Source organism: Leishmania braziliensis, chromosome 31, assembly GCF_000002845.2.
Source record: "Leishmania braziliensis MHOM/BR/75/M2904 complete genome, chromosome 31".
NCBI classification, from domain to species: domain Eukaryota; phylum Euglenozoa; class Kinetoplastea; order Trypanosomatida; family Trypanosomatidae; genus Leishmania; species Leishmania braziliensis.
Window position 1 is genome coordinate 4,613 of NC_009323.2, and position 14,976 is coordinate 19,588.

Consider the following 14,976-nt stretch of genomic DNA (forward strand, 5'->3'; position numbering starts at 1 on the left):
ATAGGCGTGCGAGGCACAGTTGAAGAGGAAACGAAAACGACAGCACGTGGCCTACTAAAGGGAGGGGGGCCGTCAACAAAAGAAAAAAAGACTCGAAAAAAACATGCGAGACACAACAAAAGTTTGCTGTCGTAGCCGTTCTGTTTTCATGACAACGCGGTCCAACAGCCTTGCAGCACCTCCGGGTGCCTCACAACGGCTCCCACACGCGGGTGAGGCACCCGGAGATGTTGGGAGGAGAAGAGCTGCCCACTGCTCAGTGCACACGTCGCTATGGCAACTCAGCGGGCAAACAGAAAGAAGTGCTCAAGTGATTACAGTATGTGTAGTTAAAGAATAAAAGAGTTGCTGGACATGGCTGAGTGGGGCACCTTGCCGAGGGGGAAACGATTGAAGTGATGGAAGAAACAACCACGAGGGAGGAGAGGGGAGGCAAGGCAAAATACTCCGGTTGGCGAGCGAGAGGAAAGGGATAGGGATAAAAGCCAGAAAATGGAACACAGACGCTCACAACATAACCCCAATGCGAAGGCTCCTTGTCTCGCTATCCACAACTCCGCTGCACCTCAAAGAAAGAGAGAAAGAGGCGACTGTCGCTCTGCAAACGCCCCTTCGCTGCTTTGATACTCAACATCGGAAAACAAAACAAAAAAATCAGGAGCGACAGGTGCACTTGCAGCATCCGTTCGCATCAGCTCAAAGTGGAGCATGTCGAAAATGCGGCCCGCACGAGATTACCTCGACGCAGTCAGCACACATTCTACCCACACACACACACACACACACACACACGGCTTTCTCGTCACTGTGGCTTGATGCGGCGCAACTCAGTGGCGGCGGCGACCATGTTGTGCAACGCCGCGCGGCACTCATCCCAGGTACGAGTCTTCAAACCGCAGTCGGGGTTCACCCATAGCTGCCGGACAGGGATGTGCTGCGTCGCCCTGAGCAGCAAGTCGACAATCGACTGGATGGTGGGGATGTTAGGGCTGTGGATGTCGTACACCCCCGGGCCGACGCAGTTCGGGTAGGTAAAGTCGGCGAACGAAGTGAGTGGCTCCATGTCTGAACGAGAAGCCTCAATGGAAATCACGTCGGCATCCATGGCCGCGATGGTGTGGATGACGTCGTTCACCTCCGCGTAGCACATGTGTGTGTGAATCTGTGTCTGCAGGGCAACACCCGACGTGCTCACGCGGAAGCAGCGTGAGGCCCAGTCCAGGTACTCGCCCCACTTGCTCCGCTGCAGCGGCAGCCCCTCACGCAGTCCCGGCTCGTCCACCTGGATCACGGAGATGCCGGCGCGCTCGAGGTCGCACACCTCGTCACGGATTGCGAGCGCCAGCTGCTCCGTCACCTTCTCTCGCGGCAAGTCCTCGCGAACGAACGACCAACAGAGAATCGTGACTGGGCCAGTGAGCATGCCCTTCACGGGCTGAGACGTCAAGGACTGCGCGTAGGCAGCCCATGAGACCGTCATCGGGTGCGGACGCCAGACATCGCCGACGATGATCGGCGGCTTCACACAGCGCGACCCGTAGCTTTGCACCCAGCCGTTCTCCGTGAAGGCGAAGCCCTCGAGCAGCTCGCCAAAGTACTCCACCATGTCGTTACGCTCCGCCTCACCATGGACGAGGACGTCGAGGCCGATGTCCTCCTGTTGCTTGATGGCGTACGCGATGTGCTCCTTGAGCTGCGACTCGTACGCCTCCTTGCCCACGCGGCCTTTCTTGTGCGCCAGGCGCTGCGCGCGCAACTCGGCTGTCTGCGGAAAGGAGCCGATGGTGGTGGTGGGCCACAGGGGCAGGTTCAGCTTCTCCTGCTGCACGAGCCAGCGCTGTGGGAAGGGGTCGAGACGAGAGGCGTCGGCGGCGGTCAGGCCCGCCACGCGGTCGCGCACCGCCATGCGCACTACGCGCTCCGTGTCCTGTCGAGCACGGAGAGGGGCGCTGTACTCCGCCACAGCGGCCTCACTTCCAGTGACGACGGCGTCCGCCAGCAGCTTTAGTTCACCGCACTTCTGCAGCGCAAACGCAAGCCACTCCTTCACCTCCGGATCGAGGCCCGTCTCACACTCCAGGTTGATGGGGGAGTGCAGGAGGGAGCATGATGTGCCGATCCACACAGCACGGTCCGGGGACTGCTTCCGCAGAGATGCAAGCAGTTGGTAGGCGTCCAGCAGATTCGAGCGCCACACATTTCGCCCGTTTACCACGCCGGCAGAAAGGACCCAGTCCGCCGGTAGCGCACGCTCCACCGCAAGAACTGACTGAGTCTGCGCGCTCAGGTCCACATGGAGCCCATTCACCGGCAAGGTGGCAATGAGCGAGAGGTGATGCGATACGTCCTCAAAGTAGGTTGTCAGCAGCAGCCTCACGTCAGTGCCAACCGCGGCGCGCAGGTTGCGATACGTCTCCTGGTAAGCATTCCTCCAGCTCGACTCGAGCTCCAGCACAAGCGCCGGCTCATCGACCTGCACCCACTCCACACCCAAGGCCGCCAGGCGCTTGAGAATACCCGCGTACACCGGCACGAGCTTCGGAAGCAGGGATGCACGATCAAACAATTCCTCGCCCTTCACCTTGCCCAGGTACACGTACGTCACGGGGCCGAGGAGTACCGGCTTCAGGCGCTTCGCATCGAAAAGCTCCTTCGCCTCCTCAACCTCCTCGAAGAGCTGCGGCCAAGAGACGCTGAACTCCGCAGACGCACTCGTGAACTCTGGCACAATGTAGTGGTAGTTCGTATTGAACCACTTCGTCATTTCAGACGCCGCCGCGGGAGCGCCGGTTGGCGCGCGACCGCGGGCCACGCGGAAGAGGGTGTCGAGGTTGACAGTGGCATCCCCGTTAGCACAGTGACGCAGAGGTGCATTGCCCAGCATCAGAGTGGTCGTCAGCACATGATCGTACCACGCAAAGTCTCCGACAGGGAGAAGGGACACACCCCTCTCGCTCTGCTCCTGCAGGTGCCGCTTTCGGAGCTTACTACCAACCTGGCGCAGCGCAGCCTCTGTCAAGTCGCCTCGCCAGTAAGACTCGAGAGTCTTCTTCAGCTCCCGTTGCACGCCTACACGTGGAAAGCCCAGTGTGTGCGTCGTCACGGAAGAAGACATTTCACTAAACGATTGAAAAGGGAAGTGAACTGAAAGGAAGGCGATGGGGGTCTGCAGGTAGTGCCACAGAGAAGTGAGAAAAAAGAAAAGGAGAAACAGCTGCGCTGTGGTGGCCTTCAGAGAGGACTTCCATTGTTATTACCATTCACCAAACGTTGTTCGTGGATCTCAGGGGAAAGCATGGGGGCGAGCCTTGTTGCCCTCCTTTGAACAGCGCAAGCGCGTGTCAGTAGGGAGCCTTTCGGCACGGAAACTACTCCATTTCTACGAAGGCGGGTAGACAGCGCAGCTTACCTTACGCTGACAGCGTGCTCTTTTTTCGCCGCTGGGACGTCAGTAGCGACGGAAACCTATGGAAAGTATATCGTTTCTCTTTGAGTCCGCATCAGCATCCAGTTGATACCACGATACTTACCTGGCGCCTGAGAGGCAAACCAGGCCTCCTGCAAGAAGAATCTCGTGGGCACTGAGTCTTTCGCATCCTAGCCGCTGAGAAAACAACAACAAAAAAACTCACTGTTTCGGCGCAGGGTACTCTGAGCTGTAGGATCCGCTCTTCACAACTCCTGAGTTCCCATTTTGCAGTGGCATTGTGGGTGGGTGGGTGGGTGGGTTGCGTACGAAGTGCGCCGTAGAATAGGACAGAGATAGTGGGAAGAGTAGACGGTTGATAATACAATTCGTCGCCTTGACTTCCTTTCATCTTAAGCATTGAATAGAAGCACCGAAAAGGGGGAAACAGCACATTTTCAAGCAAACATGGCACGAAAAGAGTGGAGGAAAAAAAGCCGCAGAGACAAACTTCATTTTGGTTTCAGCAAAAACAAAAAAATAGGAGAAAAAACGTTTTGCATTTTCAAGACAGTTCTACACTGCGGTCGCTCACAAACACGCGGCAGTGTTATGAAAAAAAAAAGGCGGGAAACTGCAGAAAGACACACACACCTCGACAAAAAAGCCATCAAAACAATCAGGCAAGAAAAGACAATGTCTTGGATTCCTCATTTCTTGTTGGCTGTTCTGGGCAAGCGTCCACAGAGCTGCGGGTACACTCGTATGGTTTTACGCGAAACCTCCTCAAAATGCCAACGTGCAACAGTGTAAGATCGTTGTTGTAACCGCCACGTGGAATGTGGGAGAAGAACGTCACGACAAAACAGAGAACGCCAATGAAGATGCTCGGCACAGGGCCCGCACACTCTGTGGACAGTTATGCGCGGTGATCCTTGAAAGCAAACATATATCTTATCACGCGCATCACGTAGGGAACAAATACAGAGATATCCAGAGTGGCCTGCTTCTCCACACCTTTGCAGCAGCGCGGGGCAGAAGAGACAACATCTGGTTAACAAGTCTGTCTTTGACTGCGATGATGCTCCCCCCTGCCGAGGACAATAGCAGCCCCCTGCGCAAAATCCCGTACAGCAACCAAATAACTGGCAGAAGCAGTGCTAAGGGGTAGCACAATAAAATAAAAAATAAAACAAGACGAACAAGGGAGCTGGACAACGAGAAAGCATTTTGGGGGGGAACGTGTCTATTCCATGGCGAGCACGTGGGCACCCATAGACACGTACAACCACAGTTCTCCCCACAACGGCTACCTTGTTGCTACTTCAAGCAATAGGGGCTGTCAATACTGTCGGAGATCGTCGAAACAGCTGCAGTTCTACTGCACATAGCCCAGGATCACTCCTGGACTAAGCCCAACACTCACACGCCGCAGCAACAGCGGAAAATAAAGAGCAGGAGGGTTTGTTTATTCGCTAGATTGCGAACAGGATGTGAGGTTAGCTGCTCCAAGCTTTATGATGCTTGTAAGCCTCCCTAGTACAGCACCTGTCTGTATATGTTTGCCAGTTACAAGAGTTTGCACAGTCGTATGCGAGGGAATACTGCAGGCTCTTGGCTTCTCCACAGAGTTGGTTCTCAATGTTAATACAGCAGTGAGGTGCCTCGGGTCATCAGGTCAAGTGTAAAACAGTATATTGTATGGGTAGTAGTAATAAAGCAAAGGATAACGTGTCATTACGTACGAGCTCTAAACGTTGTATACATGGCAGAGCAAGTTAGAGCAGCAGTGCAGCTCTACGCACCGCTCGGTATTATACAAAAGACGTACAAGAACATGCCAAGAAGGGCGCCAGCAATCGGACCGACGATAGGTATCCAGAAGTAGTAGCCGTGCAGGGTGAATGGCTCCTTGCCCCAGAGCATGGCTGTGAATATACGGGGTCCGAGATCGCGTGTAGGGTTGAGAGCATATCCAGAGTTGATACCTGTCGTGATACCAATGACGAAAAGCAGCAGTCCCACGGCAACCGGCTTGTAGCCATCGGCGGGTGTCATGCGGTTATCGTTGATGGCGAGAATGCCCATCATGAGCACCATCGTGTTGAATATCTCACTCCACACCGCAAAGACGTTCGATACGTTCGGGTATGTGACAAAGACACCGCTGAACTTAGAGGCCATCGTCTCGTTTGGAAGCAACATGACCCCGGCGTCGTCAAAGTGCTGCTTGAAGAGCCCATAGACGTTGGCCGCACCCAAGATGGCACCGAGAAGCTGGGCTAACATAAAGCCTGGCGCTTTACGCCAAGGAAAGGCGCCAAAGGCGCAGTTGGCGAGTGTTACAGCCGGATTCAAGTGACCACCGGACACACCCATAGTTATGAAAAGGGCAATGGCAAGCCCAAAACCCCATCCCAAGGTGATTGCGAGGTAGCTCACGTTTGTCTGAAAAGAGGCTGTGTTACCGGCGTGAAACGTGGTGGTTGCGGTGACGCCGATGCCAAAGGAAAGGAGGAAAAACGATCCGAAGAACTCGGCAACGTACTCGCGTATCCACCATCGGTACCGGTAAAGAGGCCACGTATCCTGCGCCGTCAAGTCTCGTTTCTGCCTCTGCTGTTGATCCTCGTCCATGTGGTTTTCAATCGCCATCCCTTCCGGGTCCTCTTTCTGCAGGTAGAGCTGGACTTCGCCCTCATAGGAGGGATAGGGGGTTCTGTCGACGCTCATCTAGGTCCACTGAGAAGGCCTGCGTGTTGGGGAATGAAGGTGATGGGGGCGAGAACTCGTGCTGTGGGTGCTGCTAATGAAATGTGTAGTATACACACGTACACGTACATATAGAGAGAAGCATCAGGGGTGTTTAAAGAAGAAGAGAGACGATACAAGAGGGCAGAGTGTTCAAGGGACGGCATTCGCCAGCAGAGGGATCCGGCTGGAAAGCCGACGTGATAAAAAATGGCGAGGAAGTGAGGTGCAGCCAACAAGGCGGTTTTCCTGCGCCGAAGTCAAAGTGAACTCTTAAGAGGCTTTGCGCAAGCAAAGGGTAGAGGGGGCATTGGGCTTGCGTTGCCGGCGTCTCTGTTGCCTTGGCGGAGAAGGAGGTGTGAGGCTGCCGCTGCAAGAAAAAAACGTGTGTGGGGGTGTCTTCCTCGGCCGCTTCGTTGCGAGCGCGTGTCGGACGGCTGTGCAGCGCGCCCTGGCAGGGAAAGAGAGCAGCTGCAGTTACGCATGCTGCCCGCGCGCGGTTTGCCCCTCTTTGCAGCAGGCTGAGTGGATAACATGCTCTTCCCGGGGGTGAGGCCGCGACGGCTGTTTTGAATGCTATCGCCAAGGCGAAGGGGCAGTGTGAGGTCGGCCGGGGGGGGGGCGTGCGCAGTATACGGGCGCAAACAAACGAATACACTGGGCCAAGGGATCTTGTATGACCGGACCCGCTTCGATCACCTTTCACAGATGAGACGTGTACGGCTGCATCATGATCCAGTAGCCCCGCCCTGTGAGAATGGCGATTGCGTGTAGGCGGCAAGCACGACATCACTAGGAGTCTGTGACACCACCCAGCGGGCATAGCGCGCGCGCAGGTGAGCAATTCTCGACGGCTTGGCAACGGCGACTTCCTGAACAGGCGGTGACTGTAGTTCAGGTTGCATGTGCTGCTCCTGCAGCGGCGGTTGTGCACCACCCTCTTCATCGCGAGCGGCTGGCTCGCCAGCGTCGCCTGTAGGCTCTGGTGGGGCAGGCGGGGCAGCATGACCTGACAGCAACTGCATGATGATCCGGTGCATCTGAAGGCGAGCAAGCCTGTCAAAGCTGGCATTGTGCAGCTGCGTCGGGCGGTGCGTGAGTCTGAGAAGCAGTAGCGCTGACAGTACCAACAGTTGTTCGTACGTTGGAAGCACACTCCCGTCGGAGAGAGAGGTGAGCGCGGCGATAGTGAGCCGCACGAGGCCGCTGTGAATGACTAAAGGAAGCAAAACCGCGTGGACAGCTTCCAGCGACGGGGGCCCTTCGATCAGCTGCGGTGCGTACTCGAGGCAGCGACGAAAGAGGGAAGTGCGCAGGAACAGTCCTTCGACCAGTGCCCACGTCCCTACTGCCAGCACACCCGTTATCCAGCGGAGCAGCAAGCAGAACCACAACGGCAGGACAATGTAGTCTGCCGCAATACGGTCCACATAGTTCAGGTGCCACTGCGAGCACACTAGAAGCGGCACAGCCACTCCAAGGAGGGCGGCCACGCTCAAGCGCGGCAGTGTGGCGACATGCTGCACCGTCTTTGTGGTGAGTCGTCGAAGTGTGTCGCGCGAGCACACGACTGCGCCGTTGCTGTGGAAATCGGAGAGCGACGACAACAGCTGCACCAGCATCCTGTCGTTCCGCCCGCTAGCTCCCTGCAACAGCTCCCGCACCACTCGACTCGGTTTGACGCGTACGAGTCGCCGACACATGCAGGTCTCGACTCTGGTGAAGTCCACTGAGGCACCGTAGAAGCACAGCATGACCGCCTGCATCTTCCAGTTTTGCACGCCGCGGCGCAGCTGCGGAAACGCGGCGTTTAAATTGCCACCATGGTGGGCGACGCGCAGGACGCTGAGGGCGAACCCGAGAAAGGGAAACCACAAACTCCACGAGGCCCACTCTACCATTGCACCAATCAGTACGTTGGCGCACACCAAACAGGCGGCGTAAGCGGCGCGCTCCACCCCCTGGCCTCTCCGCTGTTGTCCCTCGGGAGTCGTGACGGTAGGGTAGAGGAAACAGCTGCGCAGCCACCCCCTCACGGACGTCTGCAGCCGCCTCAGAATGCTCAACCAGCAGTACAGGAAGTGGAAGTGTATATCCTGCTTCTCGAGCGAGTAGAGGGAAAGGTACGTCAGAGACTTTGGAAACGCCTCGGGGAATAGGTGGTGCAGACTGACAAACGCGCCAAAGCCAACGGTTGCCGTGTACAGAGCCACAAGCAGCGGCACCTCCAGCAGCGTCCGCCAGAAGCCACGTCCGTACAGCCGGAGGAAGGCAAAGAAGAACTCATTCTCCGCAAGGTCCTGGGCGAATAGCGTGTATGGCGAAAGCATCACAAAGGTGCCCATGAGCAGCCACAGCAAAGTGGTTTGCATCGACCCAATGAGCGTCAGCCATGTGGAGAAGGATGAAATTCGCATCAGCACCCCAGCGCCGTACCACAGGAACTCAGCTAAAGACGCCGGGGACGGGAGTGCAGATCCTTGAGACACCCCCAGCCCACATGTCGCGGTATCGAACAGCGGCGGGCACTCACCTCGCCAGACATCAGGGAGGACAGTGAAAAGTGCTCGTGCCACGTTGAGTGGCTGTATGAGGGGCTTCGCGGCAGATGCGGGGTCGCGTGCCGCATCATTGCAATGGAGCGGAAGGAGGTCCTCGGTGCGAAGAACCTGCCACGCTTCACGGCGCTCCATCAGTACGGCGAGGTCGCCCTCCACAAAGAAAGGGAAAAGGCACACGTACGCGACGATAGGAATTACAGTGGCCCACGCAAGGACCAGAACAAGAAGCAAGGCGGTGCTGCGGGTGAAGAGGCTGCAGAGAAAGAGGGGGCGCGACAGTCGTCCATCAACGACTCGCTGGCACCACGCCGCAGCGCGCAGGATGTGCGGCCACTCCATCAACCCCACCACGAATGCGGTGACCCAGTACACGTACGGCGGCACTGTGGCGGACGTTACGGCTGTAGCCGCTTGAAGGTGCAGCGAGGGGTCCACCGGCGGAAGCAAGCTGCTACACAATGCGGCGGCGCCGTGGCAAAGCAACTTGAGATTACTCAGGGAGACGTGCCCGAGGACAACAGCGCTGGCAGCGATCATGTGCACGAACAGTACCTTTGCAGCGTACCGAACAGGACCGAAGCTCCAGACGTTGAGCTGCCGAGCGAGACCTCGGCTGGCGCGCACTTTGGCTTTGAGAAGCTGCAGTGTTGCACGTTTGTTCATCTGCACTTCGGCAACGGTAACGTAGCGGTGGCGCGCAACACTCTGTGACTCTGCACTACATCGCATGAATGCCTCGTTCAAAGCGGATGTGGCCGCGTCATCTAGGGCGGGAATCGCGGGTGCCTGCAGGGGCGTCTCCGGTGGGAGGCCGCTGACGTAGTCCTCGTGCAGAAACACCCACACTCGAAACTGCTCAAAGGCCCAGAGTACTGCAAGCGGTACAATGGTGATCGCGGCACCAAAGATGTAGAAGAGCTCGGTAGAGATCGCCAACTCGGTGAGGGCCCTGTGGTGGAGCACCACGTACACCAAACAGCTGTACCACATCCCTGCGCTGACCAGCAGGACGACGAGACAACACACGAGCACCTGAAGCGGTGTGAAGAAGACGCCGCACAGGCGCTGCAACGGTCGCAGCACAAGGAGTTTTCCGGCCAGCTGCAAGCCTCTCAGTGATGCGAGAGGTGGCACGTCCTCCACAGCCACCTGAAATGTGTAGGCTGTGCCACACACCTCACACGACAGCTCCCCACGCGAGGCGATCCACTCCGCCAGGCAGTACGGGTGCGCATATGCCATGGTGCCCTCACACTGGCACGGACGAATGACCGGCGCATCACCTGTCTGGCATATGCGGCATACGGAGGAAGAGTCCTGCGCCATTGCCGCACCACCAACAGCGCTGTTCAGCCCGAAGGCAATCTGTTGACGTGTGTGTGTGTGTGTTTCGTGTTTTCGGTTAAGACACCCAACGAACTATGGCTGGTCAGAATGCATGAAGCGGAGAAGAGGGGCAGGTAGAGAGTGATCGATAGGAACTGCATCGGAAGGAGAGTTCGCTACCATTTAGTGTGAGTGGAGGGTATCCCCAACCCGGGGCACAAAAACAGCGGTTGTGCGTAGACCCGCAGCACACCAGTGGCGAGCGCACATGGCTCTTGCTCTCCAGCGACGCAGCAAGAGGTTCACGGGCAGAGCAGCGCTGCCCAGCCCCCGTTGTGTTCTTCGAGGCGGCCGCCCCGACTGCTTGCTCTCCGGTGTTTTTCTTCTGAGTGTTTTCGTCCGATGTGCAAATCATCACGCTGGCGGGGCACACCGATTACCCCCTGCCGGAGGGAAAAAGAGAGCGAGGCCGGGAAGCCGGAAAGAGCAGCGCGGTTGAGCTGTGGGAGAAAAGGAAGAAAGAGGCTATTAAATCATGCGGAGGGGATGACCTTCCGCTTTCACCCTGAGCCGGTACTATGAACATTACTACTCAGCAGCCGCTAACTCAGTTAAAGTGCTTCGGCTCTCTCGCTCCGCTCCTTCTGCTTCAAGGTGTATGCACGGCTACCTCGCGAAGGGGTGAAACGAAAGAGTTCTCCCGTCACACGCTACTGTGCTTGAGTGCAGCTGAGGAAGCCGTTCTTCACTCTCCATTCCCTAAACACACACACAGGTAAGACGGTCATGGGGCTTCGTAGAGCGCGATAGCCTCGAAGATCGCGCACGACACTGAGAAAACCAAAAGCAAAAAAAGGACAAAGAGAAACGTAATATGCTCTCGTACAACCCTTCAATTCTGTCCAGGTGCGTGACTGAAACGCCACCCCACCCGGGCCCATCGCGTGGGGCATGTCATTCGGTAGGCACATGTTAGAGCAATACAGGGGCTCAGTCATCCGAGCACGGCCTCGTCCTCAAACTACACACACACACGCACTGCTTCGATGGTCGCTTGACAGCCGCTCTCATCATGCCGCTCGCCGCGTGGTGCATCCCTCGAGAGGTGGCTCAGGCTCCCCACCCCGGTAGGCAGTGAGTGCCAGGTTGGGATACGCTCGAGTTGCGCTGACACTCTGCCCGTCATGCAAATGGTGCCACTGCCGCAGGTTGCTCCGACACAGCGCCATCCAGGACCCAACAGCGGACATTAGTACCGATACATCGCACCGACCTGCGCAATGTCCTGTGGGTCCTTGACCCTGCCACCGCCAGAGGTGCTTCGGCGCATTGGCAACGATACGAAGGGGGGGGGGGGCTGCCTGGCTTCTTCACACAGCGCGGGATGGTGGTACTGAACACCGGGCAAGTGTACTGAGATATCCCACGTCATCGGGGAGATGGAGTAAGAACAGAAAAAAGTGCATAAGCGCTAGACCAAAAAAAAGCTGCAAAGGGGTGGTGTTTCGTTAACTAAGTACGGAGCCGTTCATGCTGGGCACACGGTGCACGTAAAACTGCAGCAGCTGCAGCCGCTTTGAACGTGCAACGTGTGCCGTCTATTCTTTTTGAAGTTCCCGTTCTGCACATACGCGCTCGTGGGAACGAGGCAGCACACCGCAACCGCTGCACCGAGGCGCGAATCAGTCCCCGTCCCTCTCTCTCTCTCTACTGCCTGTTTGTCACGCGCCGGAGGCTAACCACTCAGGCTGTCGGAAAGAGAGACAGGGAATGAGGAATGGGTGACCCATGAGCCGAGGCAAGCTAGTAGAAGAGAAAGTGACGAGTCAGCAGCGGAAAGGAAAAATTGGCTGACAGCCTGCCGAGAAGAAATCGCCGGTTCACCTGCTCCTCTGTTGTGGTGTGTACGGGGATAAAAACGCAAAGCGCCAAGCGTACAGCTGAGGAGGAGAAATGGTAGTGAGAGCTCAAGAGAGAGGGAGCAAGTCGCGGATCTGCGCAATCGTGGCCGCTACGTTAGAGCACTACACAACACGAACATCAACGGACTTAGTATTGGCGGTGGGCAGCTCTTGCCCTTGCACCTGCTCCTCGTCTGGGGACTGATTGCGCTCCCCTGCCACTGGGAGCGTCTCGTCCTCCCGAAATTTGGGCAACGTTGGCGCAATGATCGCGGGAACAAACTTAAACACCATGAAGAGAAGGAGCGCCTTCCAGTAGCCCGTCGCCGTGGTGACACCCAAGCTCGACATGAAGGCCGCCGTGACAGCACTGCTCACCACGCCGCCACCGGAGGTGCTGACACTGTAGAGCTGGAAAGCCGCCGTTTCGTAGAAGCGCGGCGTGTGCATAGCAGCCAGCGACAGTGTCGGCATGAAGGCAAAGCGCAGGCACGCGTTCACGAAGACGGACTCGATGGGGATGAAGACCTTGTAGTTGAACTTGTTGTTGGTGCTGCCCAGCACGCCCCAGAAGTGGAAGAAGGTCCCAAAGGCCCAGGCGCTGCAGCCGGCGAGGCAGATAAGGAGGGGGTTGGCACGGAACAGACGACCGTGCGAGGACTCGGAGCGCTGCGCAAAGTACATCCACAACGCGTACGCCAGTGCACCGAGCAGGGCGCCGAGAGAGCCCAGGATGGAGTTTGCCTGGCTGACACCCAGCGAGAAGGTTTTGGTGAACTGATATTCAAAGGAGAACCTGGTGTTGTTCAGCGCGTCGGGCAGCATAAAGTAGATGAACGTGAAGCACAGGGTGAACATGAATTTCCCGCCAAAGGCCTCCTTGTGAGGGGAAATGGCCATTTTGGTCACGTTAAGCGTATTGCGGTAGAAGGCAACGGGCTCCGAGTTGCGGATATCGACCCTGCGGTAGTCCGTGTAGTAGTACCGCTTCGTGAGGAAGAGGACCTGCAGAATCAGCACGCAGCAGCAGATGCCAGCGATAAGACACATCCAGCGGTTGTTGACGTGCGGCTGCGCCGGGTTGCCGTAGGCAAACTGGTAGAAGATGGTCTGGATCAGAGAGCCTGCCGTGCGCCACACCATCGCCTGCGCCATCAGACCGCCAATACGGGCTGACGTTTCACCAGGCGACTCCACAAGGCGGTTGCCGTAGTTAATCACGACAGCGTTCATGGGCATGTAGATGAACATCGTCGCCACCTGCATAATCCAGACGAGCACGAGCACGCTGCTGTACTGGTTTTGGATGTTCTTCGTTGCAAAGCAGACAAAGCAGACAATGGCGTTGATGACGCAGGCGATTATGATGACGGGGCGGAAGCGCTCGCGTTTCACGCGAATCATATCGACAATCAGACCAAACACCGGGCCCAGGTAGAGCATGTTGTAGCACAGCGAGTAAAATTGCCTCTGCTGCGCCTCCGTCCACGATAAGTAGCCCATCGTGGCAAAAGAGTCGAGAACGTAGTTCATGTTCTGAGTGATGGTGCTCGTCAGCAGGAAGAGGCCAATGCGCCACGGAAGGAGGATGGGAGCATGGCGCATGTCCATCTCCTCATTCATCAGGTCGTCCCAGTAGCTCATCATCCAGGACTTGTGGACTGCGCCGCCGCCGTCGCTCGAGGCCGTCCATGGGAGCTTTTGGACGTCTTCCGCGTTTACATTCCCACTGCCCTCCTCCCTCTGTGGCTTTCGGGGAGGCATAGCCGACATGGCGGTGGGTCCGTGTGGGGCGAGTGTGTGTGAAGGAGCGAAGAAGCGGACGAGGAAAGCAGTGAAGGGCACTAAGCACAGAGGAGGACGTCGTTCTGTAAGCATCTGTGAGGGACTCTGTGGGCAAGAGGGGTGGCTCACAGGGGATGTGCTAACTGCGTGGGCCTATTTGCCTGCGAAGAGTATCCGAGATGCAGAGGAGAAAAGGGGGATGGAGAAGCGGCTACGCAGAGGAAGCAACCGAGGGCAGTTCGAAGGGAGTCATCTCCAAGCAATCTACTCATGAGCTGTTCAGTGCCAACATGACTGCAGCCGTGATAGAGGGCATATCGGCGGTCGCGGAGACGTGCATGCGCCTGTGCACCGCGATAGTGGTGTTCTGAGTGACACGCAGTGACACCTGCCTACACCCTTCATGGGAGTAAGAATCTGTTATCCTGGACAAAACGAACGACTGCCATTCCTCTGCGTAGTCGCCCTACGTGCTACCAAACGTGAGGCAGCGCACAGTAAACACCAAAAAACACGCACGGAGCAGCTGTGCTAGAGGCACGTCTCCTGTATGACACCACAATCGCTGATCAGCACGGTCTTGCTGGGCTTACCATGCGGCGTGCCGTAGGCTTCCAGTTTCTTCACGTGCTCGTAGCCGTGGAGGACCTGGCCAAACACAACGTGCTTCCCATCCAACCACGGGCAAGCGACGGTGCAGATGAAGAACTGCGAGCCGTTGGTGTTGCGGCCGGCGTTGGCCATGGAGAGAATACCGGGGCCCTTGTGCTTGCCGGCCTTGCCGTTGAAGGACTCGTCCTTGAAGCGAGCGCCGTAGATGGAGCAGCCGCCGGTGCCGTTGCCCTTTGTAATGTCACCGCCCTGCAGCATAAAGTCGGGAATGATGCGGTGAAAGGGGCAGCCCTTGTAGGTGAGCAACACGCCTTCTGGTGACTTATTGCTAGACCCCCGGCAGAGCTCGCGAAAGCTCCTCGCTGTGACAGGGACGGTGTCGTCGAACAACTCCAACTCGATCCGCCCAATCGGCTCGTGGGCTGCCACGCCGAAAAAGGAGGAGCGGCCCTGCTCGGCCACGTCGAAGAAGACTCGACTGTTGCGAGGGTTGGTAGCGTACGGCGTCAGGTACGGCCTGCTTGCTGAGGCTGCAGCTGCGCTGGGAGAGACAACGTACGAGTGCAGCGCACCGCCTGCTACGAGAGCGCACGAGAATCGAAGCGCCATCACGGAAATATTGGAGAGAGAAGCA

At 57.2% G+C, this 14,976-nt stretch overlaps 5 protein-coding genes across 5 annotated transcripts; all 5 read right to left on the reverse strand.

Annotated features, from left to right (window-relative positions):
- Nucleotides 1-802: 802 nt before the first annotated feature.
- Nucleotides 803-3,115, reverse strand: LBRM_31_0010 (putative 5-methyltetrahydropteroyltriglutamate-homocystein e S-methyltransferase; the record flags this gene model as incomplete). Its single annotated transcript, XM_001562162.2, has 1 exon — nucleotides 803-3,115. The coding sequence occupies one exon, from the start codon at nucleotides 3,113-3,115 to the stop codon at nucleotides 803-805; it is 2,313 nt and encodes a 770-aa protein (XP_001562212.1).
- Nucleotides 3,116-5,203: 2,088 nt separating this feature from the next.
- AQP1 (aquaglyceroporin) lies at nucleotides 5,204-6,061 on the reverse strand (the record flags this gene model as incomplete). Its single annotated transcript, XM_001562167.1, has 1 exon — nucleotides 5,204-6,061. One exon carries the CDS (start codon nucleotides 6,059-6,061, stop codon nucleotides 5,204-5,206), a length of 858 nt encoding a protein of 285 aa, XP_001562217.1.
- Nucleotides 6,062-6,885: 824 nt separating this feature from the next.
- Nucleotides 6,886-10,044, reverse strand: LBRM_31_0030 (conserved hypothetical protein; the record flags this gene model as incomplete). The annotated part of the gene is made up of 1 exon (XM_001562172.2): nucleotides 6,886-10,044. The coding sequence occupies one exon, from the start codon at nucleotides 10,042-10,044 to the stop codon at nucleotides 6,886-6,888; it is 3,159 nt and encodes a 1,052-aa protein (XP_001562222.2).
- Nucleotides 10,045-12,068: 2,024 nt separating this feature from the next.
- Nucleotides 12,069-13,823, reverse strand: LBRM_31_0040 (hypothetical protein, unknown function; the record flags this gene model as incomplete). The annotated part of the gene is made up of 1 exon (XM_001566955.1): nucleotides 12,069-13,823. The coding sequence occupies one exon, from the start codon at nucleotides 13,821-13,823 to the stop codon at nucleotides 12,069-12,071; it is 1,755 nt and encodes a 584-aa protein (XP_001567005.1).
- Nucleotides 13,824-14,261: 438 nt separating this feature from the next.
- CYP5 (putative cyclophilin 5) lies at nucleotides 14,262-14,951 on the reverse strand (the record flags this gene model as incomplete). The annotated part of the gene is made up of 1 exon (XM_001566956.1): nucleotides 14,262-14,951. One exon carries the CDS (start codon nucleotides 14,949-14,951, stop codon nucleotides 14,262-14,264), a length of 690 nt encoding a protein of 229 aa, XP_001567006.1.
- Between the last annotated feature and the right edge of the window lie 25 nt (nucleotides 14,952-14,976).